At 38.4% G+C, this 26035-nt stretch overlaps 1 protein-coding gene across 2 annotated transcripts in view; it reads left to right on the top strand.

Annotated features, from left to right (window-relative positions):
* The window catches only part of LOC103047670 (protein shisa-6), a 155786-nt gene that overhangs the window by 120713 nt on the left and 9038 nt on the right, over positions 1–26035 (top strand). Inside the window, exons 6-8 of one of the 2 annotated variants that reach the window (XM_049475893.1) lie at positions 20771–20833; positions 24120–24140; positions 24625–24750. In XM_049475893.1, coding sequence (XP_049331850.1) covers positions 20771–20833; positions 24120–24140; positions 24625–24750 — 210 coding nt within the window. The remainder of the gene's footprint in view (positions 1–20770; positions 20834–24119; positions 24141–24624; positions 24751–26035) is intronic. The other variant, XM_049475894.1, reaches the window with a different exon arrangement.

Here is a 26035-nt window from a genome sequence, read left to right on the forward strand (position 1 = left end):
ACGTATTATTATGCCAATTATCCCACTCAGTCAGCTGTATTCCCGCCATCACTAGCAATGCTCTGACACCAGGAGGGTGAGGATAACTCAAATGAAGCCAGCTACCACCTCTTTTCGAACTGCTGCTGATGTAGCATTGCAGATGAGACGGCATGCTAAGAGAAAAAGCATCATGATATATCAGCTCACAGGTGCCATGTGTTGACCAACATTACCTAGAGAGTGATGTGGAGAGAGCCACCTACACACCTAGAGAGTGCAAGGCCAATTGTGCTCTCTCAGTCTCCAGCTGCTAAGGCAAGCTGCATGACCGGGATTTGAACCAGCAATATTGGCATATTGGCAGTGCCTAGTCCAATTTATACTCCAGATTTTAACCTACGGTAGCCTAAGCATATCCTATACCTAGACATGTATCCTATGCAGAGCAGAGTCGCAGACACATGCATACAGACGTATAAATGCACCTGTAAAGAACACGTTGATTCGATGCAGAAATATAAACCAGCCTTTAGGTGTCATGTGCCTTGGGGGTTAAAACACCTCGAGCTCATTACAAGCGATACAGCTGACCTAATGCATATACAGTACAGGCCAAAGGTTTGGACACACCTTCTCTTTCAAAGAGTTTTCTTTATTTTTATGACTATTTACATTGTAGATTCTCACTGAAGCATCAAAACTATGAATGAACACATGTGGAGTTTTATGTACTTAACAAAAAATGAGCTGTCATCCACAGTCACCGGACCTGAACCCAATCCAGATGGTTTGGGGTGAGCTGGAGCACAGAGTAAAGAAGACAAAAGGTCAACAAGTGCTAATAAACACCTCTGGGAACTCAGAACTTTACGACTGTTGGAAAACAATTTCAGGTGGCCACCTCTTGAAGCTCATTGAGAGAATGATGCCAAGAGTGTGCAAAGCAGTAATCAGAGCAAAGGGTGGCTATTTTGAAGAAACTAGAATATATATGTTTTTGTAAAGTACAAAACTCCATGTGTTCATTCATAGTTTTGATGCCGTCAGGGAGAATCTACAATGTAAATAGTCATGAAAATAAAGAGATTGCATTGAAAAAGAGAAGATGTGTCCAAACTTTTGGCCTGTACTGTATGTACATGTATTCCAATTTTAATTACACAATAGGATATATGACTACAGTCCATTATTTTGCTATACATGTGTGATGATATTGCAGGGCATTGTAAAGTTCCCATTGCCAATATGATGTGATTTTTGTGTAGGAAATTCAAGAGCACTTCTAGGGGACCCTGTTGAATATCAGGAGACGGGGCTGCACTTTCCGGGGCTATAGCCCAAGCCCAAAACTTAATGTTTGTGGCATAGTTGACAATTTTCTGTCACTTTTAGTTCACCCACTTGTAATAACTTATACAGTTCCTTTAGCACTGCTCCTCACTCAGTGCTGTTCACACATCAGCGTTTACAGAGCAGTCCCAAATCACACACTGAATTATTCACATTTGTGTAACAGACAGACAGACAGACAGACAGACAGACAGACAGACAGACAGACAGACAGACAGACAGACAGACAGACAGATAGATAGATAGATAGATAGATAAACTCAGTCAGCAGCAGCATCCCGTCCCCGATGGGAGGAGTTAAAGAGTCTGATGGCTCTTGGAATGAACACTCCCTAAATTCAGAATTCTATGCTCTCTGAAGAATAGATATTTTTCAAGTACAAATGTCATGGAACGTGAAGTAGTGTCATATCCCATGACTTTTGCCATTTCCTGTAGAATCTAAAGAATTCTGCGCTGACCTGTGGGATGTGTGTGTACAGTCTCTTGTATTGAATGTGGATGTGATTTCTGTCAGAGTTGCTTTGTCTGTTTGCGCAGACATTTCTAGCCAGACACTGTCAATCACGATCATCATCGCCCACTGCACTGTCCACCCGCACAACTTTGAAAATGGAGTGTCTTCTCTATCTGGCACCCATCATCATTCCTCGCTCCAACTCCCAGATTCACATTGCGTTATCATAAACACGCTGTCCAGCGTTCAGTCTCACTCACAGCTAATACCGTACAGGTGTGGACGTTCGCAAGCTGTCTCCTGAGGCTGCGCATCATCATTAATGTACTTTCTCTCTGTCCCGTGACTTTGGCATGCGAGTCTTTGGTCTCACTTTCTGTATTTATGAAGTTTTTTGTCAGATTCTATCAGTAATTCAGAATATGTTTTTTTTTGTCTTATGTGTCCCTAACTTAAAAAATAAATGCCTGGCTGTGTTGCAAATGCGGGCACAGAGTAGACTGACTTGCCTATATATGAGGACTTCGCTTTCCCTCTGCCAGTACTGGTAGCATCATGTGATACACTCTTACAATGGAAGGTGCCATACAAGTACCACGTTTGATTTCATTAGGAACTGTGTTTGCATGAGATGAGTGAAGAGCTGATAATAATTAATAATGAACTTTTGCATCACATTAAGTTTTTAAACCCTTTAAAAAGCTATTACCACTTGCATATCTGTTGAGCAAGCGTTGCTCTTTATAAAACTATTGCATCGCTCAAAGAAACCTTTGTAGCATCTTTACTATTAAGAGTGTGAGAAAAGAGTTTGAGGAGGTTAACTGAAGAGAAGATTGGAGATGTGGCTTTTGGGTTAACGGGAGTTAACTTTCTGGTGCAGCCATTTGGCTTAGCAGTAAATTGGCTGTACTGCTGTAGAAATGATGGATAGGAAGTGGACTGAGCTTTATTACCCCCTTCCTCCTCCCTCTCTCTCTCTCTCTCTCTTTTTCTATCCCTCCCTTCCTCTGTATGTTAAAATATATTCTTGCTGCAGATAGACCTGATGAATGATTACCTGGTGTATTGACAGTAATAACTGTAAGTCTGGCTCTTTTATCTGATGACTCTGATGGGATGGGTGAAGTTAATTTTGTGAAGTAGGTTACACCCAGTGAGATCCATCACCTTCTATCAGCCTCCTCTCTGTCTCTCAGATGGACAGGTTGGTTGCTGGGCTGCTGACTGTATTTTAATGCACTTTTCATTAATACACTTTAGCAAAATGATCAAATTAATAGAGGACAATTTTTAACAGTAAAATACCGGTTAAACCAAATACAGAACATTGTGCACCCTGTGAGCTCCTGGTGTCATTAATTTGCATTATGATTGTGTCCCCCAACCCTCACTCGCCAATAATTTGTAGTTGGGACATTCCACCAAATCTGTGCCATTTCTGCCTGCAGCAAAATTACATGTATAAATTTGCACACAAATTAATTTTAAAATACATATTTATTATTTAGCATAGTGTGTCCTACATTTATCTAAATGCAAAAGTAAGGTATGTAATTAAAAACTACCTAAAACACAGAACAAATAGCATTTGTTACCTGTCCCCACTCTCTAACTATAAACCATATTACCATAAATTATAATTATTAAAATCCCTCCTATTTATTGCATTGCTGTGACTCCAAATCCAAAATCCCATGTATGCTTTAATTTTTTTCATAATAAATCTATAATATTTAAGTTAAAATAGACATTTTATTTGTGTTCCTGGGTTTCACTCAGTCCTGTTACCGTAAAAAAAATAATAAAAACACATTACCACATCTGAAACATTCTACAAGTCACATCTACAACAGGAAGTGACATCAGCTGGTTCATATGTAGATCATGGGAAGAGCAAAATTAGGTTCCCTCATTTGTTATTCTTTTTCTTGTATATTTGATCTTATTGTAACTATGACTAAGGAGCTCAATCTCAACACTTCAACATTCCTGTTACCTAAATAGTCTTTTAGATCTTGTTTATTTTTAAAATGCACATTTTTTGAAAATCCCTAGAATGTGCTCAGTGTCGTCATGCTATTAGAATAGTTGCCATTCAGCCATTTTTTATGTTTTTGTTTTAATTCTATGCTAAAAACTCACTCCTGTTACTTTCATTCCTGATCCTCAAATCGTAAAAAGTAACAGGAATGAGAGCCAATAAAAAGAGTGAGTTCCAGTAACAGGAGTGAGTTCCAATTTTTTTTTTGTCATAAATATCAATTATTTGGACATGCAGTCAACCACTTCTTTAAAATAAAAACTTTCTTGAGAGAAAATCAAAGAAATTAGTGGACTTGCTTTTAAACATGCTTTTTAAATGTCACATGAGTTTTGGAACCATCTTGGCTTCGAAACCTTGTAAATATTTAAGTAAAGCTGCGTGAGTTTGACCAGTACATGTTTCAAATAGTTAAATATGTGTGTTATTAGATTCAGAGTTGAAAAAGCTAAGTTAAGTAAAGCTGAGCTAAACTGTAATTCTTAAAACTGTTTATTTGGGTGAGTAAAGTGCTTCTGTTTATTTAAAATTAACTCTCTAATGCAATACAGGATGAGTAAGTAGCCATTCTAGAAAACAGTTAATTGCAGTATCTTATACAGTAGAGGCACAACAGTCCAAAAAAAAGAAAATCATATTAATTGGATACTGTGAGTAGTCCAGAAAAAAATGGATACTGTAAATTGCCTTTGTTTGTTTGTGTGTGTGTGTTTGTGTTTTTACAGTTTGAAGCATCTCTACAAAGCCTGATGTTTTTCCACTGTTTAAGAGCACCGTAGCATCGCTGCATTAATAACTAACTTATGCTGCAACATTGGAGAAATAGAGAAAACCTGCCAAGCAATTAATCAAATTAAAATCAGACAAAGAGAAAGTGTGCAAATGATTATAATTGCATTTGAATTGGTGTTTAATTGTTGGTTATTTCGTGCTGTTAACTGATCTGGGAGCTTGTTGGACCGTTGCATAAACATCTAATTAAAAATTTGAGTTTCAAAACTGATAAATGGTTTATAATCAAATTTAATTTACTCTGTTTTCTACTCTGCCTTTGATTCTGTGCGGGACTTTCTGAATTATTTCCAGTCAGAGTGAATGAGATTTGCTCTGCTGCTTTTCTGAAAACACATTTTCATATACGACCGGTACAAATTGCCAGATTAGTCCGACAGCCGACTGCCGCACAGAGAGAGTGGTTTTGCTGGTGTAGGGGTGTTTGATGACCTGCTGCTTTTGGTTTACTGCTCTGCTGAATAAACTGAGGACTGACTCTGTGTCCATGTAGATATGAAGGTCAGATCGCTCTATTTCACAACAGTGCTCATAGAATTATTAAATAACATATTTTTCCCACTATAAGGCGCACCGGAGTATAATGTCTAATGTCAATAAATGTCTGTTTTCTGGTCAATTTTCATACATAAGGCACACTAGATTATAAGGCACATTAAGTGACACTAGTAAGGAACAAGGGTGTCTCCATGTTTCCCTTCTAATACAGCAAGTGGTGTGGTTAATTACAAAACTGTAATTTTCTCTTTAAGTCAAACAAGTGCTGGATTTTAATCTACACAGATCTCTCTCCAGAAAACGGTTTATTTGGGTGAGTAAAGTGCTTCCATTTATTTACAGTAAGCTTAGATTTCCAGATTTCCACTAAGGCTGAGTGCAGGTGCATTAGCATTAGTGGCTAACCATTAGCGCTACCCACAGTTAGAGCTAGTAAATGCCACCCAATAGTGCTACACTGAGGAACCCTGAGTGTTCCTGTAAGCCAGGGAGATATAAACTTGCGTTTCGCACTCATAGCTTGTTTTAACACAGTAAACATGCAGGCTACAGTCTGATATACTCGCCTCTGAGCAGCAAAAGAGTTAGCGCTCAGTGCGGTTAGCAGCTAATGCTAATACTGCGCTGGAGAACTAAACTGCTCCATAACGCTGTACTTCAGCAGAGTGGCTTTACTGCTCCTTACAACCTGACTGTTAAAATTCATACATAAGGCAAATCGGATTATAAGGCGCACTGACGATTTTGAGGAAAATTAAAGAACATACCCTCTAATGCAAAACAAACCCGCAATCATTTTCTAGGTTATTTCATTCTTTTTTTTTGTTTTTATCGTGTCTGATCTATGCGTGTAAAGTTTATGTAGAAATACAAAAGCAGTGCTTCTTCAAAAAGTAAGAAAAGAAAAAAAAATATGATTTTTCATAAACAAACTGCATACACGGAATAGAAAATTATTAATGATTAATGTATTTTAAAAATATATCATAGAAATCCTCAACAATACAGAAAGTTGCTTGTCATTTTTGACCCATGTTGTGCATTTTATATGATTAATAATGTGTTAACTAGAGTCAATTAAAAGTCTTAAGTATTGTTTATTAATGTACCCTTCAGCTTTTAACATGATGCAGGTACACATACTATTATATCGTCTTCTGGATTTTGGTCTGGATTAGGGATTTTTTATAATCGGCCACAAAGATTATGCACTAAAGGAGTAACCTCGGATGAGCTATTTTAAATACAAGGATGTGTTTTATAGTTCTTACTCTTTGCTGTGTATACTATGGAGATGAAATTGCAGGAGGAGTAATTTTAGGTTAGTAAATTATGCAGATAATATGGCTTTATTATCTTGCTCCGGTTCTTAAATTAAAAGAGTGGTGCAGATCTAGTGCTCTGTTGATGAGTGTTAGAAAAGCAAAGGATCTTATTTTACAAAACACAGACCCTCTCCCACCTCTTAAAATGTGTAATCAGTCTGTGGAAATTGTAGGGTGTTTCAGGAATTTTGGGACTACATTTGGATCACCTGTTTTACTGGGTTTTTTTTCGGAGATCACGGAGTTGTACACTGAAACAGTTTGAGGTTGAAAATCAAATCTTGGAGAAGGTTTATGTTAGCCTGATAGAGAGTGTACTGGTGTTTTATTTATGTATGTGTGGTACATGTGGACATGTGACATCACTAAGTAAAAACCAACCGTCTAGAATCATTAAGGTTGCAGAAAAAAAACGTTCTCTGGCAACAAATATCAGTAATTTTTTTTATAATAGAGCAATATCTTCTGACCTAATCCATCCTCTTCACATTGAGTTTGAGCAAATGCAAAGATTCAAGCAGTTCCGCTTGGTTTAATGATTGGGATCATCCATCTTCCTCTTGATTATATTCCAGAGGTTTTCAATTTGGTAAAATCAAAGAAACTCATCATTTTTAAGTGGCCTCTTATTTTTTTCCAGAGCTGTATATGCTTTTGATGAACAAAAATGTCATCATTTACCAATGCCATCAAACACATTAACAAATACACACTAAATGTAAATGGTCTGTATATGTTTGTTATTTATTGAAATGTTATTTATTGATGTTTTGTCTGTGTTTTGTTGTTCTGTGGGTGTGTTTGTTATTTAATGGTCTATTTTACGGTAAATAAAAACCCTAATTTTTATTCTATTCTGTTCTGTTCTTTTATATTAAAATTGCAGTTTTCCACTTAGGCATCAAGCAACATGCTTAAGAGTTAAGAAAGAACTAGCTAGAGGACGGATAAATCAGGATGGCTAAACTGGGTAAGAGAACTTAGACTCCAGTTTCTAACTGCTTTCCAGAAAAGATGGAGATTCCAGTAACGAGGCCTGAAGGTGATGGATCTGTTTTTGCGTGTAACTGAACAAAGCTGATATATTGAGCAGAACTGTACTGTACAGTCTGTTTCTGTAGTTTTGTAATGCTGAAAGTTTGATGTCTGGAGTGTGTCCTGCTCGTCCTGCGATGCTGCTGTCTCCTCTTTGAAACCGACAGCATTTCAGGATCTTCCAGCGGCTCCCGTCACGGCTGGAGACGAGACAGCTCTTACTGCACGGGGATAAAGGCAGTTTTGAGTGATGTTACTTCTTTAATATTAAAGGAGACATCAGTTAAATCTGTGGTTATCCTTGATAGCATGTCGCTAACTCCGGGACGTCCTTCTTCCAGCCTGCCTGCCAGCTTCAACCAGCCAGAGGAACAAGGAACAAGGGGAACACTGAGTTAAAAGCAGCAGAAAAGTGTTTATATTTCTCCCCCTGTGATTCTCTGTAGACTGAAAGTGTTCTGAAGTGTTTGACACTGTAATAAGCTGACTGTATCCTGTAATCTCATCCGAGCGTGATATTGCACTGTAATTAGATCTGTTTTGCTTCCAATCAGCGTGCAAATGTAAATAAAGTGTGAGAAGAGATAAGAAGTCATATTTGTTTAGCTGTGTCACTGGAGCACTGCATTGTTCCAGATTCAAATGAGGTGAAGTGTGTAATCTGATCTCATTACCCCCATTCACCTGACCTCATAATCACACGTTTATCTTCCTCCTGCTTTCAGAAGTGGGGTTCTGCAGCTTTCTCGTGGTGCTTTGTATTGTATGAAGATTCTGAACAGGATTAGGTTTGGTGTAGCTATGAACAGCGTTATAAGCTTTAAATGCACGGCAGGATCAACTTAGTATGAGGGACATTCCAGGATTTTGGAACATTTCCTGTCCCACCACTTAAATTTCAAATGTACATATCCAAAATATCTAAATGACTATTTTTTTCTGAAACAATTAATTGTTATAAGACACACTGTAAAATATGGTGGAAAAATAAGCTCCTTAGATATTATTCAAAAGACAGAATATCTTTGGACCACCTCAAAAAATGCCCGTTTTCTCTTGTCCCACACATTGGGTGACCAACTCCTTTGGCAAATTTAACAATTAAAATAAGCTCTAAATAAACGACTTCCTCTTGTATATTGTTGATATGCATCTCCTTTACTTATGAAAACAACTTATTTGGTCTACATTGTATTGCATCTTACAGTTTTTATGCTATTAAGTCGTGTCCCACAACATGCACACCACCCTGTTACCATAAGGAATTTTCCCTGGCAGAGAAAGAGTTAAAATATTTGTCTACTGGCACAAAGGAAGTGACATCACAAGGACATTTTCTGCTCACATGGCAAGACCAAGAGTAAGAGCTCTAACAATTTTCAAGTTTTTTTCCAAATATTTTTGTCCAAGTTGTGTGTGTCACTCAGTGAACGTAACCCTGTTACTCATATTGTAAGACTAATAACGAGTAGAGTCAAAATTTACTTTATATACTTATATAACCATGTTTGTCCTTCATCTTGTATACATAGCTAAATTTTACAGATAGCATCTGTTCCTGGGCTAAACCACAACTTAGCCTAGATTTGCAACCCTGTTACTCACAACCCTGTTACTGTAGGTTACCAAATATATTGCATAATCTAATTTAAAGAACTGCTTTGATACATGAGCTTGACCAATCAAACGTTTTGATAGTCTGTTACCTGTATTTAATAAATATATGACTAAAAATGATCAAATTGAAGATCAAATTTTCAGAAGTGACTACCCCTGAAATGTACCAAAATCCTGGAATGTCCCATAAGCAGCAAAGACCCTTCTCACCAGCTCTCTGAGGTGGTTGGCGAGTGTAGATGCCCACATTAGAGAGAAGGGAACTGTATTAGTTTAAAAAACTTTCTCTGTCATTTATTTTTCTAAACTTGAATACTTTTTTATTGTATGTGAAGTGCGTCATGTGATATTATGAAAGATTCTATATGAAAGTGGATTATGTGAATTATCTGCTTTTTGAGGAAACATGTTCTGTTACTTTACAAACAATACTGTTGTTAAATTGACACATAACTGTCAAAATACAATTTAAAACTGCAAATATTCAAGTAAAAAACTAATGTAATGTTCAAATTTTTTTAAGTGATCTTGGCTGGATGTTCATGATGGAAACCAGTGTTGGGCACGTTACTTTGAAAAAGTAATTAGTTATAGTTACTAGTTACTTACCCAAAAAAGTAACTGAGTTACTAACGGAGTTACTCCACTATAAAAGTAACTAGTTACCAGTAAAAGTAACTATTGACTTTTGTTATTTGCCCCATAAAAAAATTAACAAAAGAAAATAAATGATGTAATTACTATTATTATTAGAAAAAATAACACACGAAAATAAACCCAAAATGTTCACAAAAATATAATCTAACAAATTTCAAGAAATTGAAACGAAAAACTCCACATAGAAAATTACTAAGACTTGTAATATTGAAAAAAAACCCGGAAAAAACAAAAACGCGTCTGGGTATGAAATTAAACAAACCAAACCACACGCAAAAGAAAAATGTATATATAAACATAACAAAAGATTGGACAAAAACAACAATCTATTTACCTTTAAAATGGTATTAATATAACAGTTTAACAGCTGGATCAAACAGCTTCACCAAGGAGGAAAAGAGAAAACAGCAGAAACCGGAGCAGCTAAAGAGAGCTTAACGTCCTCAAAACAGAACTTGGCCTGTCCAACAATTCTCTCATTAACCTCTACAAATTCTACAAATATCTAATAATTATTAAATATTTAATTAATTAAAAAAACATGAAACAGGCATTCGTATATTCCTATATCCTATAATATTCCTACCTGGAGTAAAGCCGTGGATCAGTGAAATGGCGATGATAGATAAAGCAACAGAGATGCGCAGCAGACCCCGACCCCGGCACAACACTACCACGCCAATCACTGAATTGATTAGAGCACGTCCCTTGTGACTCTCACGCACACGTGCGCTTTTGTCTGTATGCGCGAAGTTAAAAAAAAGTTCACTGAGCAGCTAAAGTAACGTGCAGTAACGGGGTGTCAGAAATGGTAACAGCGTTATAGTTACAGTCAGAGTAATTAGTTACATTACTCCTTACTGAAAAAAGTAACAACATTAGAAACACCGTTTATTTCAAATGATTTTATCTTTATTTTAGAGGCTCCATATTGGAGGAACCTGTTCTTCAGTAAAAGAGTTGTGTTTGTCTTTATGCTAATTCCATTGTGGTTAATCAGAGATCTTTATTAGAGGCTCTTAGAGCTCTTTATTTTATACTTAAATCTTAATTTCAATGTTGTTTTATTTTGCTGTTTTTACTTTATAAATGAAATAATATAAATAATATAAATGTATGTTTTTATCATGTATGTATGTATTAGATCAGACTCATTTATTTAAAACGGTTCTTTTATTCTTTATTCTTCTGATGGATAAAAATGCTTAGCAATCACCTTGCAATATCATAGCAACACTGGATGGAAGTGTCTGAGATGAGTAACTAGACATGATTAAACTGTATGATCTTTATTGTATAATCATTCTCCCTTCGGTTGTTGATGAAAAGCATCATTTTTCTGACACTGAGAGACACAGAGGTGTAGAATGAGAGACGGACAGAATGTCAGTTAGCTCAGCTCAGGCTAGGTCAGTGTAAGCTGAGGAAAACAGGCTGTATTTAGGTCAAACTAAGTGTGCTACTAAAATGGCTGCAGGCCCAGATGCCTGTAAGTTGAGTTAATTTCTAAAATGGTGGAGAAATGAAAGTGTGCGCTAATCCTGTTCACATTATTACAATTAACAACTATAGTGGATAATATTCATTAGACTTTATTTACTCTGTGGTAAAACATCCGGTGTGATAATCAGGGTTAAAAGATGTAATCTGATACTGATCACTGGTTCATAACTGTTACTGAAATGTATTATAATAGAATTTGAAGAAGCATTTGGATTACTTCAAACAAACAGCTTAGACCATCTTGAATTCAGTCTCCACCTAAAATGGTATAAAACTGTTACCATTATCAAACTATTACAGATCAGCTTTCGTTCATTTTGTAAAATCAGTGGACTGCCATATTTTTATGGTATTAGTATCTTTCGAAACTCATTTACCCAATTATACAGCAGCCCTCTAATCATACAGCAGACCACTAATCAGATGGCATTTACAGAATGAAAGAGTCCTATATTCATATAGCATTCTTCTAATCATACAGCAGTCCTCTAATCATACAGCAGTCCTCTAATCATACAGAAGTCCTCTAATAATACAGAAGTCCTCTAATAATATAGCAGTCCTCTAATCATACAGAAGTCCTCTAATAATGCAGCAACCCTATAATCATACAGCAGTCCGCTATCGTACAGAGGTCCTCTAATAATACAGCAGCCCTCTAATCATACAGCAGTCCTCTAATCATACAGCAATCCTCTAATCATGCAGCAGTTCTCAAATCATACAGCAGTCCTCTAATCATACAGCATTCCTCTAATCGTACAGCAATCCACTAATCATACAGCAGTCCTCTAATCATACAGCAGTTCTCTAATCATGCAGCAGTCCTCTAATCATACAGCATTCCTCTAATCGTACAGCAATCCACTAATCATACAGCAGTCCTCTAATCATACAGAAGTCCTCTAATAATGCAGCAACCCTATAATCATACAGCAGTCCGCTATCATACAGAGGTCCTCTAATAATACAGCAGCCCTCTAATCATACAGCAGTCCTCTAATCATACAGCAATCCTCTAATCATGCAGCAGTTCTCTAATCATGCAGCAGTTCTCAAATCATACAGCAGTCCTCTAATCATACAGCAGTCCTCTAATCATACAGCAGTTCTCTAATCATGCAGCAGTCCTCAAATCATACAGCAGTCATCTAATCATACAGCATTTACCCAATCATACAACAGTCCTCTAATCATATAGCAGTCCTCTAATCATACAGCATTCCTCTAATCATACAGCAATCCACTAATCATACAGCAGTCCTCTAATCATACAGCAGTCCTCTAATCATACAGCATTCCTCTAATCATACAGCAGTCCTATAATCATACAGCATTTACCCCATTATAGAGCAGTCCACTAACTATACAGCAGTCATCTTAATCATACGGCATTTACCCAATCATACAACAGTCCACTAATCATATAGCGTTCCTCTAATCATACAGCAGTCCTCTATTCAGATGGCATTTACAGAATCATACAGCAGTCTTACAATCATATAGATATCTTGTAACCATACAGTATTCATCTAATCATGCAGCAGTCCTCTAATCATACAGAAGTCCTCTAATAATACAGAAGCCCTTTAATCAAACAGCAGTCCTTTAATCATACAACAGTCCTCTATCATACAGAAGTCCTCTAATAATGCAGCAACCCTATATTCATACAGCAGTCCTCTAATCATACAACAGTACACTATCATACAGAAGTCCTCTAATAATACAGCGGCCCTCTAATCATACAGCAGTCCTCTAATTCACAATCACTTATATTGATAGAATTGAACTTTAGCAGTGTTTTTATGTTTGACTGAAAGATTGTAAAGTATGTTTCTGATCAAGTGTATGTGTGAGTGAGAGAGTGAGAGAGAGAAAGAGAGAGAGAGAGAGAGAGAGAGAGAGACAGTGTATAATTGGTCCCCTGATCAAATGTAGATAATGGATCCTGTACAGTGGAGGTGAGACTGTGACCCCACTGCTGTTGTCACTGTGTTAGCGCTGCAGCAGGATGGATGTAATTGGGCTTGGCGCGCACGTGTGTGTGTGTGTGTGTGTGTGTGTGCGTGCGTGTGTGTGTGTGTGTGTGTGTGTGTGTGTGTGTGTGTGCTGCTATATCTGAGCTAATAAGCTGTGTTTGTTTGCTCCATTTTTCCTCTCTGACACAGAAAAAGTTTTAACAAGCCCCTCCACTCCCACCCTAAACTCACCACTGTATACAGACCACCCACTCTGACACCCATCACACCAACCTAAACCTGTTTCTCTCTGCTTTAAGCATCAGTACCTCACTCTTTATCCTCTCTCAGACTGTACCTCACTCTTTTATCCTCTCTCAGACTGTACCTCACTCTTTTATCCTCTCTCAGACTGTACCTCACTCTTTTATCCTCTCTCAGACTGTACCTCACTGTTTTATCCTCTCTCAGACTGTACCTCACTCTTTTATCCTCTCAGACTGTACCTCACTCTTATCCTCTCTCAGACTGTACCTCACTCTTATCCTCTCTCAGACTGTACCTCACTCTTTATCCTCTCTCAGACTGTACCTCACTCTTATCCTCTCTCAGACTGTACCTCACTCTTTATCCTCTCTCAGACTGTACCTCACTCTTTATCCTCTCTCAGACTGTACCTCACTCTTTTATCCTCTCTCAGACTGTACCTCACTCTCAGAATGTACCTCACTCTTTTATCCTCTCTCAGACTGTACCTCACTCTGTTATCCTCTCTCAGACTGTACCTCACTCTTTTATCCTCTCTCAGACTGTACCTCACTCTCAGACTGTACCTCACTCTTTTATCCTCTCTCAGACTGTACCTCACTCTTTTATACTCTCTCAGACTGTACCTCACTCTTTTATCCTCTCTCAGACTGTACCTCACTCTGTTATCCTCTCTCAGACTGTACCTCACTCTTTTATCCTCTCTCAGACTGTACCTCACTCTTTTATCCTCTCTCAGACTGTACCTCACTCTTTTATCCTCTCTCAGACTGTACCTCACTCTCAGAATGTACCTCACTCTTTTATCCTCTCTCAGACTGTACCTCACTCTTTTATCCTCTCTCAGACTGTACCTCACTCTTTTATCCTCTCTCAGACTGTACCTCACTCTCAGACTGTACCTCACTCTTTTATCCTCTCTCAGACTGTACCTCACTCTTTTATCCTCTCTCAGACTGTACCTCACTCTTTTATCCTCTCTCAGACTGCACCTCACTCTGTTATCCTCTCTCAGACTGTACCTCACTCTTTTATCCTCTCTTAGACTGTACCTCACTCTTTTATCCTCTCTCAGACTGTACCTCACTCTTTTATCCTCTCTCAGACTGCACCTCACTCTGTTATCCTCTCTCAGACTGTACCTCACTCTTTTATCCTCTCTTAGACTGTACCTCACTCTTTTATCCTCTCTCAGACTGTACCTCACTCTTTTATCCTCTCTCAGACTGTACCTCACTCTCAGAATGTACCTCACTCTTTTATCCTCTCTCAGACTGTACCTCACTCTTTTATCCTCTCTCAGACTGTACCTCACTCTCAGAATGTACCTCACTCTTTTATCCTCTCTCAGACTGTACCTCACTCTTTTATCCTCTCTCAGACTGTACCTCACTCTTTTATCCTCTCTCAGACTGTACCTCACTCTGTTATTCTCTCTCAGACTGAACCTCACTCTTTTATCCTCTCTCAGACTGTACCTCACTCTTTTATCCTCTCTCAGACTGCACCTCACTCTTTTATCCTCTCTCAGACTGTACCTCACTCTTTTATCCTCTCTCAGACTGTACCTCATTCTTTTATCCTCTCTCAGACTGTACCTCACTCTGTTATTCTCTCTCAGACTGTACCTCACTCTTTTATCCTCTCTCAGACTGTACCTCACTCTTTTATCCTCTCTCAGACTGTACCTCACTCTGTTATTCTCTCTCAGACTGTACCTCACTCTTTTATCCTCTCTCAGACTGTACCTCACTCTCAGAATGTACCTCACTCTTTTATCCTCTCTCAGACTGTACCTCACTCTTTTATCCTCTCTCAGACCGTACCTCAGTCTTTTATCCTCTCTCAGACCGTACCTCACTCTTTTATCCTCTCTCAGACCGTACCTCACTCTTTTATCCTCTCTCAGACCGTACCTCACTCTTTTATCCTCTCTCAGACTGTACCTCACTCTTTTATCCTCTCTCAGACTGTACCTCACTCTTTTATCCTCTCTCAGACTGTACCTCACTCTCAGAATGTACCTCACTCTTTTATACTCTCTAAGACTGTACCTCACTCTCAGAATGTACCTCACTCTTTTATCCTCTCTCAGACTGTACCTCACTCTTTTATCCTCTCTCAGACCGTACCTCACTCTTTTATCCTCTCTCAGACTGTACCTCACTCTTTTATCCTCTCTCAGACTGTACCTCACTCTGTTATTCTCTCTCAGACTGAACCTCACTCTTTTATCCTCTCTTAGACTATACCTCACTCTTTTATCCTCTCTCAGACTATACCTCACTCTTTTATCCTCTCTCAGACTATACCTCACTCTTTTATCCTCTCTTAGACCGTACCTCACTCTTTTATCCTCTCTCAGACTGTACCTCACTCTTTTATCCTCTCTCAGACTATACCTCACTCTTTTATCCTCTCTCAGACTACACCAGCCACACCCCTAATGAATTACAGTATTTCTACATTCTTGCTGGGGACATAGTGAATATTTGGAAAACACAATAAATACAAACAGCAAACTGCACATATAGCTCAGTTATTAATACCAATATACATTCACCTCAATTCATCTGCAACTAAAAGCAGCTGGGATAACTGATGTTAAAAATCAGCACAAGCAAGTACATGTTTCTAGATTTCCAATATATTTTCAACAGCACAGTTAGCAGCTGCACTAGCCACGGTTAGAAGTTCTTAGCGCTTGTAAATGCCGCCCGACAGCGCTACACTGAAGAACCTTGAAACTTTTGTATAATGCTGCTCTTCAGCAGCCTGTCTGTTAAGGCATACTGATGGTTTCTGGGAAAATTAAATAATTTTAAGTGCACCTTATAGTGCGAGAAAAATACAGTATTGTGTTTTTAAAAAAAAATACAGTTTTAACCAACAAACCACCAACGCTGGTGGAGAAGGTGGCGAAGTGTAATATATTGACGATGTAAAGTAAAATTTAAGTGCGCCTTATAGTGCAAAAAATACGATAAATGTCAGTAATGCAGATTTTGTCGGCGTTATATGTTTTGCCCAGTCAGTCAATATATCATATACAACAGACAATGTGCAGATAAGGTAGGCTATATATATCCTTGCATAAAAAATATTTTGATTCCCTGAATCTTTTAATCATGTTTAATCATGATTACAATTACAATCATTTGTTAACATCACACGGTTCAAATCACATCATTATTAAGAACTGTATCTTATAATTAACACTTAATTGCCCTGTGCCAACTTGGAGAATATATAAAACCATGCATTTTTTGCATTTTTTTTTTTTTTTTTTACTTTCCAGGCTTTTTTTTTTATTTGGGAGTGTAACTGATATAGTATCAATTTATCTAGGAGAAAAAAATGCAAAGACTTAGACCTCTTGAGTAATTAGTCATAACATGTTTTTATTTACTGAGGTGACTGTGATGTTTAATGGATATTTTTAATCAGAATCAGTGCATTATTATATCACTAGTTTAAACCAGTGCTGTTTGATTACTGTCTGACAAGTGAGAAAAGAGCTTTTCAACGTTTCTATGTAACTATGTGTTTCTGCGTTCTTAAAGCGTAACTATACAGTCTAAAAGTACAGTGATTAATTCCATGTGTCCCTTAAGAAGCTTTTTATTCCCCCAAAATGAAAAGTTTGGAACAGTCAGAGCGCAAACAGCCTGCATCATTTATTTGGTCTCAGTATTAATTGCTTTTACAGAATGAGCTTATCAGTATGCAAATCAGGGACAGGCTGTGAAATATTCATACAGTAGATCCTCAGAGTTGGAGTGTTTTGGTGTGTAAGGAAACCTAAGGGCCAGAGAGATAATTGAGATGAGCTGACTAAGCCAATCCTGTGAGAGCTTTTAACAACTAAACACACATTTAAATCAAAGCTCTATAAATATACAAATATAAATACATACTTTTTATTTTTGAAAATATTTCTACATTCTTTTAACTCTTTGAACTCTAGGCTGTTTTGGTGTATTTTTTCTTCGTTTTTGTCAGTTCCTCTTTCAGGTCTTATAACACAGTAATTATATCAGACAGACACATGAGCCCTGAGCTCTTTTACTCCAGAAGACATACGGCTGCTCAAAAATATAATCATTTAAAATGTAAAAGGAAGCAGAATTTTTATATTTTCCTGGAACTGATCATGTTTTGCTCAAAATTTTACAAAGCGCCTGTTTTTTATTATTATTATTTTTGAATGTATAGACTTTAAATATATTCACACACAAGATATCTTTTCAAAAATGGTTAGTCTAGAGTGTTTATGAGTTTAAAGCATAATGATATTGATGATAGTTCATTACATGGATTATTAATTATTACTTTGACAAAATACATGGAGAAACAGCATCAGGCGAATTCATTTTTCTTGATAATCACACCTCTAGGATACATGTAGATACCAAAAACCTGACACTCAGAGCAGCCTATGCCTTTCAGTATTTTAATCAGGACACACAATGAAAACTATATATATATATATATATATATATATATATATATATATATATACATATAAAAATGTGAACTTTTTAGTCTAAATAAATAAAAATGTTTAGTGCAAAATAACTACTTAAAGTAAAAATGTGCAAGTAAAATAAAAACTATTAAAGTAGTGCCATACCTAGCTTTAGTTTGAGTAACAACACTTTTGTTGTGGACACTTTTGAGTCGTTTACTGATATTATTTGGTTTAAAACATCATATAAATATGTTTGAATCACTAAAGGTAAATAATATTGGTTGGGGAAGGAGATCTCACTTTTTTAGGTGTTTCTTGTAGACGCTTTACCGCACTGGGATGTGATGACTATTTTTAGAAAGAGTAAGTTCTGCCCTTTCTAACTGTATATGGATTATGTTTATGTGTGAAGGGATTCCTGATTAATTAAAATAATTTGGACTCAAAATCCATTCTTAGGGTTTTAAGGGTTAAACATAAACAGTCTGTGAGTTTGGTGTGTGTAAATAAGCTCTGTTCTCAGTCCGGTCTCAGTGTGTGTGAGGAGTTTGGAGTGTGACTGTGTCTGCTTGGGTGTCCTAAGTGTACTTCAGATTCCTCCTACACTACACTACTGCAGACAGTGGTGAACTCAGGCTGTTTTAAAGGAAGAGGCAAAAAGACCATCTACTGCACCATGCAGGGCTCCACTAGTGATTAAAAACCTGCAACGCATGTATGATCTAGGCCCTGCGTACTGTGTACAACACATGTGGGTGTCATGTTTAACCTCTTCTGGTCCCATCACAGGTCCTGATGGGGTTAAATGTGTTTTGTATTTTTTTTTTTTTTTTTTTTTTGCATTTTGTATTTTTTTTTTTTAAATCAGGATATGCTCTTTGTTTCTATCAATATATATGCACATCTCTCTCTATTTCTCTCTCTCTCTCTCTGAGTATAAAGACAGACCAATCAGGATGCTCTATTTATTTCCGGGATATTGTATAGAAATTGAAATTAAATAGAAATTATTAAAATGGAGTATTATTAAAAATGAGTCATGAAACTTTTGTGTCCAGTGGGATGTCTGCATTGGTCCTAATTTTACTTGTGGTTGATTTGAATTGGTAGGATTTTAGTTCTTCAATAAATTACAAGAGCTTCTAACAACAAAGAAGAAGCTTATTTAGCATATCAGCCCAAACACCACTGAGAACACATTCCTTACTGGACAGTTCTCTATCTGGCATTTCAAGATTATTATACATTTGTTAAGTAAATTAGAACAGTATTACCATCATCATAGTTTTTTTTTTCTTTATTATTATTAATATCACGCAGGCCAGGCACACAACAGACACGCACAGATACCAAACACAGTATTTATTAAAGAGTGAGACAGAACCAATAAATTAGTTCCCAGTCCTGTCTGTTCTGTCTCTGATCTAGTTGCTAAGTTCATACAAATTTACCCAGCTATTTTCTCAGCTAATTCTAATTAGTAGCTTATGCTAATTAACCCCTTTATAAGTTAACATTTTTGCTAGCCTGGAGTATATATCACATTTAATAGTTAAAGTATGCTACTGGGCTATATATTTTTTTAATAGCTGCAGTCAAGGATTACACTTACATACTCACATTCTCCATTTTCTCTTCCTGGTCTGGTAAAGGGCCCAATCTCACTTTTGGCTGCCCTTAAATAGTGCCTGAGCAAATTGAGGCATGCTGAGTAGGACCCATTTGAATAATACCATTTAAGGGGGAGTATATTGGGGTAGAGGAGAAATGTTAATTCCTTCTGCTTATTTTTTTTTGTAAACAGATTTTGTTTTGTTAATTTCTTTTGATATAATGACACTGGATGTGCTACTACAGTTTGCTATTAATAAATACCAAAAAGTAAATACCAAAAAAAGGGTCAAGCAGTCCAGCGTCAAACACGGTAAATACAAATTAGAGGAAAGGCTAAGGCAAGGTGAGTGAGGCAAGGCAAAAGTGAAGTCAGACACAAAACACATTGGCAAAACAAGGAAATACTTTGTATGAGAGCTAGATAACTAGGTGCAATACTCGGCAGGAAACAGATGGAAATGAGGGGTATAAACACACATAGGCGAACAGGTGTTTGTAATCAGTAGCTGGGTGAGTGGGAATTCTGTAGCGTCACATGATCAGTAGTCTGGGACAGTTCTGGAGAGGGTGCATGCTGGGAACTGGAGTCCAGGGGAAAAAGTTCAGAGTCTGGAACAGACAGCATCAGGATTGACAATTTAACCTTTTCTGAAGACATAGAACAACCTTAATAAAGTCCCTAATAAACTAAGGTCATGTACAAACAGGGTCAGAAAGATCAAATGATCAGGCTGCCTTACAAGAAGAATATGCTGCTCTCGTTCTGCCTTCCACTCTCAGAAATGTCCACTGCTTTTTTAAATTCCGTAATTTCCAGGATAAATGCCGCTACGTTTTTTTCCACATAATTTGAACACTGTCGCTTATATAACATTGCAGGTTAATATATGTTTGGTGTTGTTGTTGTTTACAGGCTAACAAGCTTCAAAAGTGCTTTATTCAGACAGAAGAAATAAGTGTGTAGATTAATCCAGGGCTCATCAGGACAGCAAAGTATTTGCAGCTGCACTTTCCATGTTACGTTCATTGGTTTCACAAGTCTTTTTGATGGAAATCTTGGCTCTAACTTTGAATGGAAAAGTGTTTTGTTGTGAAATTGATTAACAGTTGTTCAGGAAAAAATACCACTGAATGGAACTTTGGTGGATTTTTTTACCTTTCTCTTACTGTCTCTCTCTCTTTCTGCTTTCCAAATAGGCAGCCATCAGCATGATTATACGAGCCATCTGGACCTCACAGGATCACACACACCTAAAATCGGTAAGAAATTGAACCGTAAACATTTTCCAGATGTTTTTATTCCACTGAATTCCATCAGTGGTTCTTAACATTTTTACTGTGCAACCTCGTTTTTAGGTTTTGTCACGAGCGGACAGGACTTCAAGGAGAAGTCCTTGAAGTCCTTCAAGCGCAGAATCAAGGAAACAGGCTTCATTGTAAAAAGGGAAATTACAGAGAGTAGTCAGAGCAGGCGACAGTCCAGAGGTCGAAATACGGCAAGACAAAAAATAAATATTGTGGTTGGTAAACGACAGAGAGAGACAACACAGGCAAGGGAACCACTTTGAAAAATGGATAAACCAGACAATACTCAGCAAGGTGTATATATATATATATTGATGTCAACAGGTGAACTCAATATTCAGGTGACTGACTTCCTGTTAGTGGAGCGTGCTGTGTTTTGTGACTGTGTGAGGGAGTGATATCAGTATGAGGTGCATTCTGGATATTAGAGTCCGGAGACTGGAGATCGCAGGTAGAGCTGAGTGTGGGAGAGACAGGAGTGTCTTTAGCCCCAGGCGTTGGAGGCTTCAAAATATTTTGTGACCCTCCACTTCCTAAGGAGCTTAAAAGGTCACATAAGTGCTGAATCTGCATTTATTGTGTATCTAAATTCAGTTGATCTGACTTTTAAATAAACTTCAAATATTTAATGGGATAATTCCTTAATTTGAAATTCAAATTTTTTTTGTGTTTTAAATTTGTAATGAAAATTAAAAAAAAAAAAACATCTTTTTTTCGATGCATAAATTTAAAATTGTTGGACAGACAAGCATTGAATTGTAGACATGACCTCTGCATTCTTTAGCTATTCTCATCACTCTTTTCACATTTCCAACTGGCTCCTCCACTAGACTGTGGACGTAGTTCTTACAAAGTCCCATTCTCAGTCTCAGTATCAGTAAACACATCAGATGATACACAGTTGATGTCAAGAAACTATAGCCCATACAAGTGGTTACAACATCTGATGTAGTAAAGGTCAAAGCCCACACTTCTGGGTTCACTGAGTAATAATCAGTGACTTTCAGAAAACCTTTGTTGTTACAGGTGAACAAATCAGCACCTACTTTCTGATATTGTCTCTGAGGAACTGGATGTGGAATCAATGGCTCTCTGGGATTTCAGGGCTGATATTTCAGGCATGTCTGGCAGCATGGTAGCAAGTCTGAAATACCTTGGTTGCTTCTGGGCCAGAACATAACTTCACATGCTCTTGTTTTGCACTCCTTCATGCCCAAATGTTTCTCACGGATTCTTTGGTTAGTTAAGAATTTATTTAGCAAAGTCATTTGGTCATTTAAGAGAAGAAGCAGCTTTACAGAAATGTGTCAGAAGAACAGAGAATCAGACAAAACATTGAACATATAACACAGAACCCCCAGTGAGCAACAGAGTCGGGTAAAAACTTCCTCAGAGCTGGAGGAGGAAAAATCACTGGGAGGAGCCAAGGCTCACATGTACCTTTTTCTATCACATGTACTATCAAACAACAACTTCTGACCAGAGTGATTACACATCCACATAGGTCTAATATATTCAGGTTAATAGCCACACCACCAATGGAAGCAGTTATAAAAAAGATAGCCAGAAGGTAACATAGACACAGAGGCACCAAAAACACTGGCATCCACCCACCCCTACATCAGCAAAACCTGAGTGAACTTGCGCAGTGGGTTGCAGTGAACAACAGCACCAGTATCTCAGTTTACCACAGTCCCCTGTGTCCATGAACCCCTGGATCTACAGTCTTTATTTCCTTAAAGATTGAGACTGTGTCTAACCCCCGAAAATGTTCAAGAAGGTCATCCCAAAGTTTTATAAGCATTTTATAAGAGAAAGCTCTTCCTCCTGTAGAGCTCTAATTTCTGGGAACTACCAAGAAACCAGCCCCCTGAGATCTATGTAATCGCAGTGGTTCATAATAGGAGATGAGGTCTCGTAAATACTCAATATACGTTAACAGGAGAATTTTATAGTCTATGCGGAATTTGACGCATTACAATAATCTAGCCTTGAGGTAATGAAGGCATGTACTAATTTTTCTGTGTCATGCAGTGATAGGGCATTTCTTAGCTTGGAAATGTCACGAAGGTGTAGAAAAGCTGTTCTAGTAACATTAGATATGTGTTTATCGAATGCTAGACCTTAATCTATGATAACGCCAAGATTTTTAGATATTAGCTACTGAAATCTCCAAGCTCATATAAACCGGCATTTCTTTAGCTGGTTCTTTAGTTTGATGGTGTTTTTTGATCCACAGCTCTGAACAGCATGTCTGCGGTATACATACTTTCAACAACTTCCAAAGCATGTTGAACACAAACAATATAAAACCCAGTAGCTAATATCTAAAAATCTTGACGTTAACATAGATTCAGATCTAGCATTCTTGGGTTTTAAAAATCTAGCATTAGCTAAACAAAAAAGGGCAATTGCAGACCAGTATCATGATTTACTCAAATAAAAATCAAAGTAACAGTGCATTTTTATGACCCATTATTCAATCCCTCCATCATTCTACAGAACAGCATCTCGGGGGAGCTGCACAATGTGGCTGACAAATATTGAAAAAGTGTTTGCATGGCCTCAAGACCTATGACAGAGGAGCTCATCACCCAGTTCCACTGATCCACTCTCTCTTTTCCATGTTGGGTCTCTGCCAGGGCTTTATTCAGATTCAACCTCACTGCCTTTACACAAGGGGGTCTTTAGGTACAAAGGTGTGGCTTTCGGTCTAATCTCGGTCTCCTGCTGTTTGCAAAAGATTATCATTTTTATCCTCATGGTTATCCTGGTTGTAGCATCTACCTTGATGACATTGTGGTTCACAAGGCAAACTAAAAGAGCTGGGTAGAACAGTGTCAAAGTGTCAATTGGTCTTATATAATATTCTAGTTTTTTGGGTTTTTAAAATGATCAATAATGAAGTAAATAAACGCTTAAAATAGATCGCTCTGTGTGTAATACATCTATATAATATATGATGTTCACATTTTGAATTTAATTACTAAAATAAAGTAACTTTTCAAAGATATTAACATTTTTTGAGATGACCCTGTACACATTGAGATTCATGAGAAACATCATAACTGTAGTTGAGAGGATCTGGAACTTGTTGAGAGGGATTTTCTAATTGCTTTTAAAAAGCTCAAACAGATTAAAACAGATTAAGCTGGAGTAGTGATACAATTTAACTGTTTCATCCTGATAGAAAAACACAATTTTATCACTGACACTGTCCTCTCTCACTTGGGTTTATTAGGCCACAGAATAGAGCGCTACGGTAAGTAGCTACACAGTGCTCGCCGTACTGTGTGTGCAGATCTTTCTCTCTCTCTCTCTCTCTCTCTCTCTCTCTCTCTCTCTCTCTCTTTCGTTCTCTCTCTCGTGCAGCTCTGGAAGTCAGTGGTTGTATTGTAGCTGTAGTGTGTAGCTTTACACTGGGGCTTTACGCTTAGAATGCACTAGATTTCTATTTAGTGGAATCTACTCTATTGCATGACTCCCCCTAACTCCCTTATCTTAAATCTCTCTCTCCCTTATTCTCTCTCTTTCTTTCTCTTATCCTAAATCTCTCTCTCTTTCTCTCTCCCTCTGTGTTTGAGTGCTATGCTCTGTACTGTATTGTGACGTGTACGTGTGAAGCAACTTGAGGCTTAAAAAAAAACATGGTAAATCGTGTCTTGAGTCTCTGATATCTAAAACTAAATCAACTAAAATTTAACTCTCTCTTTCTTTTTTTTCTCTTTGTCTCTTTGTCTCTATAGAAAAGCCTCGGATGAACAACATCCTGACCTCGCAGACGGAACCGTACGATCTGTCGTTCTCACGCTCCTTCCAGAATCTCACACAACTCCCTCCTTCCTACGAGATGGCCATCAAACCTGACTTAAGTAAATACTTCTCTCTCAGTTTCAGTAGCTTCCACATTCCTAACTGCTTCTGTCCACCACCCCTGCCTCTGTCCTTCATCCCTGCATCTGTCCTCCACCCCTGCCTCTGTCCTCCATCCCTGCCTCTGTTCCCAACCCCTGCCTCTGTCCTCCATTGCTTTCTCTGTCCTCAATCCCTGCTTTTATCCTCCATTCCTTCCTCTGTCCACCACTCCTGCCTCTGTCCTTCATCCCTGCCTCTGTTCCCAACTCCTGCATCGGTCCTCCATTGCTTCCTCTGTCCTCCATCCCTGCTTTATCCTCCACCCTTTTCTCTGTCCTCTATCCCTGCATCTGTCCCCAACCCCTGCCTCTGTCCTCCATTCCTTCCTCTGTCCTCCATCCCTGCCTCTGTCCTCCATTCCTTCCTTTGTCCTCCATCACTGCCTCTGTCCCCAACCCCTGCCTCTGTCCCCAACCCCTGCCTCTGTCCTCCACCCCTGCCTCCGTCCTTCATTGCTTCCTCAGTCCACCATCCCTGATTTATCCTCCACCCTTTTATCTGTCCTCTATCCCTGCATCTGTTCCCAACCCCTGCCTCTGTCCCCAACCCCTGCCTCTGTCCTCCACCTCTGCCTTTGTCCTCCATTATTTGCCTTCATCCTCCATTCCTTTCTCTGTCCTCCATCACTGCCTCTGTCCCCAACCCCTGCCTCTGTCCTCCATTGCTTCCTCTGTCCTCCATCCCTGCTTTTATCCTCCATTCCTTTCTCTGTTCTCCATCACTGCCTCTGTCCTCCACCCCTGCCTCCGTCCTCCATTTCGTCCTCTGTCCTCCATCCCTGCCTTTTTCCTCCATTCCTTTCTCTGTCCTCCATCACTGCCTCTGTCCTTCATCCGTGCCTCTGTCCACCACCCCTGCTGCTGTCCACCACCCCTGCTGCTGTCCACCAACCCTGCCTCTGTCCACCACCCATGCCTCTGTCCTCCACCCTTTTCTCTGTCCTCTATCCCTGCATCTGTCCTTCATCCCTTCCTGTGTTACCAACCCCTGCCTCTGTCCCCAAGCCCTGCCTCTGTCCTCCATCACTGCCTCTTTCCACCATCCCTGCCTCTGTCCTCCACACATTTTTCTGTCCTCCACCCATTCCTCTGTCCTCCATCCCTGCTTCTGCCTGTAAAGTGTTTAGTTTTTAAAGATCATGCAGTGTGAAAGTGAGTAGTTTAAACTCATCCCTCACAGTGCTGTACATAACGCTGGGTAATGGCACTTTAATACACCACCATCTGTGTTCCCACTCTACAT

This window comes from Astyanax mexicanus, chromosome 3, assembly GCF_023375975.1.
Source record: "Astyanax mexicanus isolate ESR-SI-001 chromosome 3, AstMex3_surface, whole genome shotgun sequence".
NCBI classification, from domain to species: Eukaryota; Metazoa; Chordata; class Actinopteri; order Characiformes; family Acestrorhamphidae; genus Astyanax; species Astyanax mexicanus.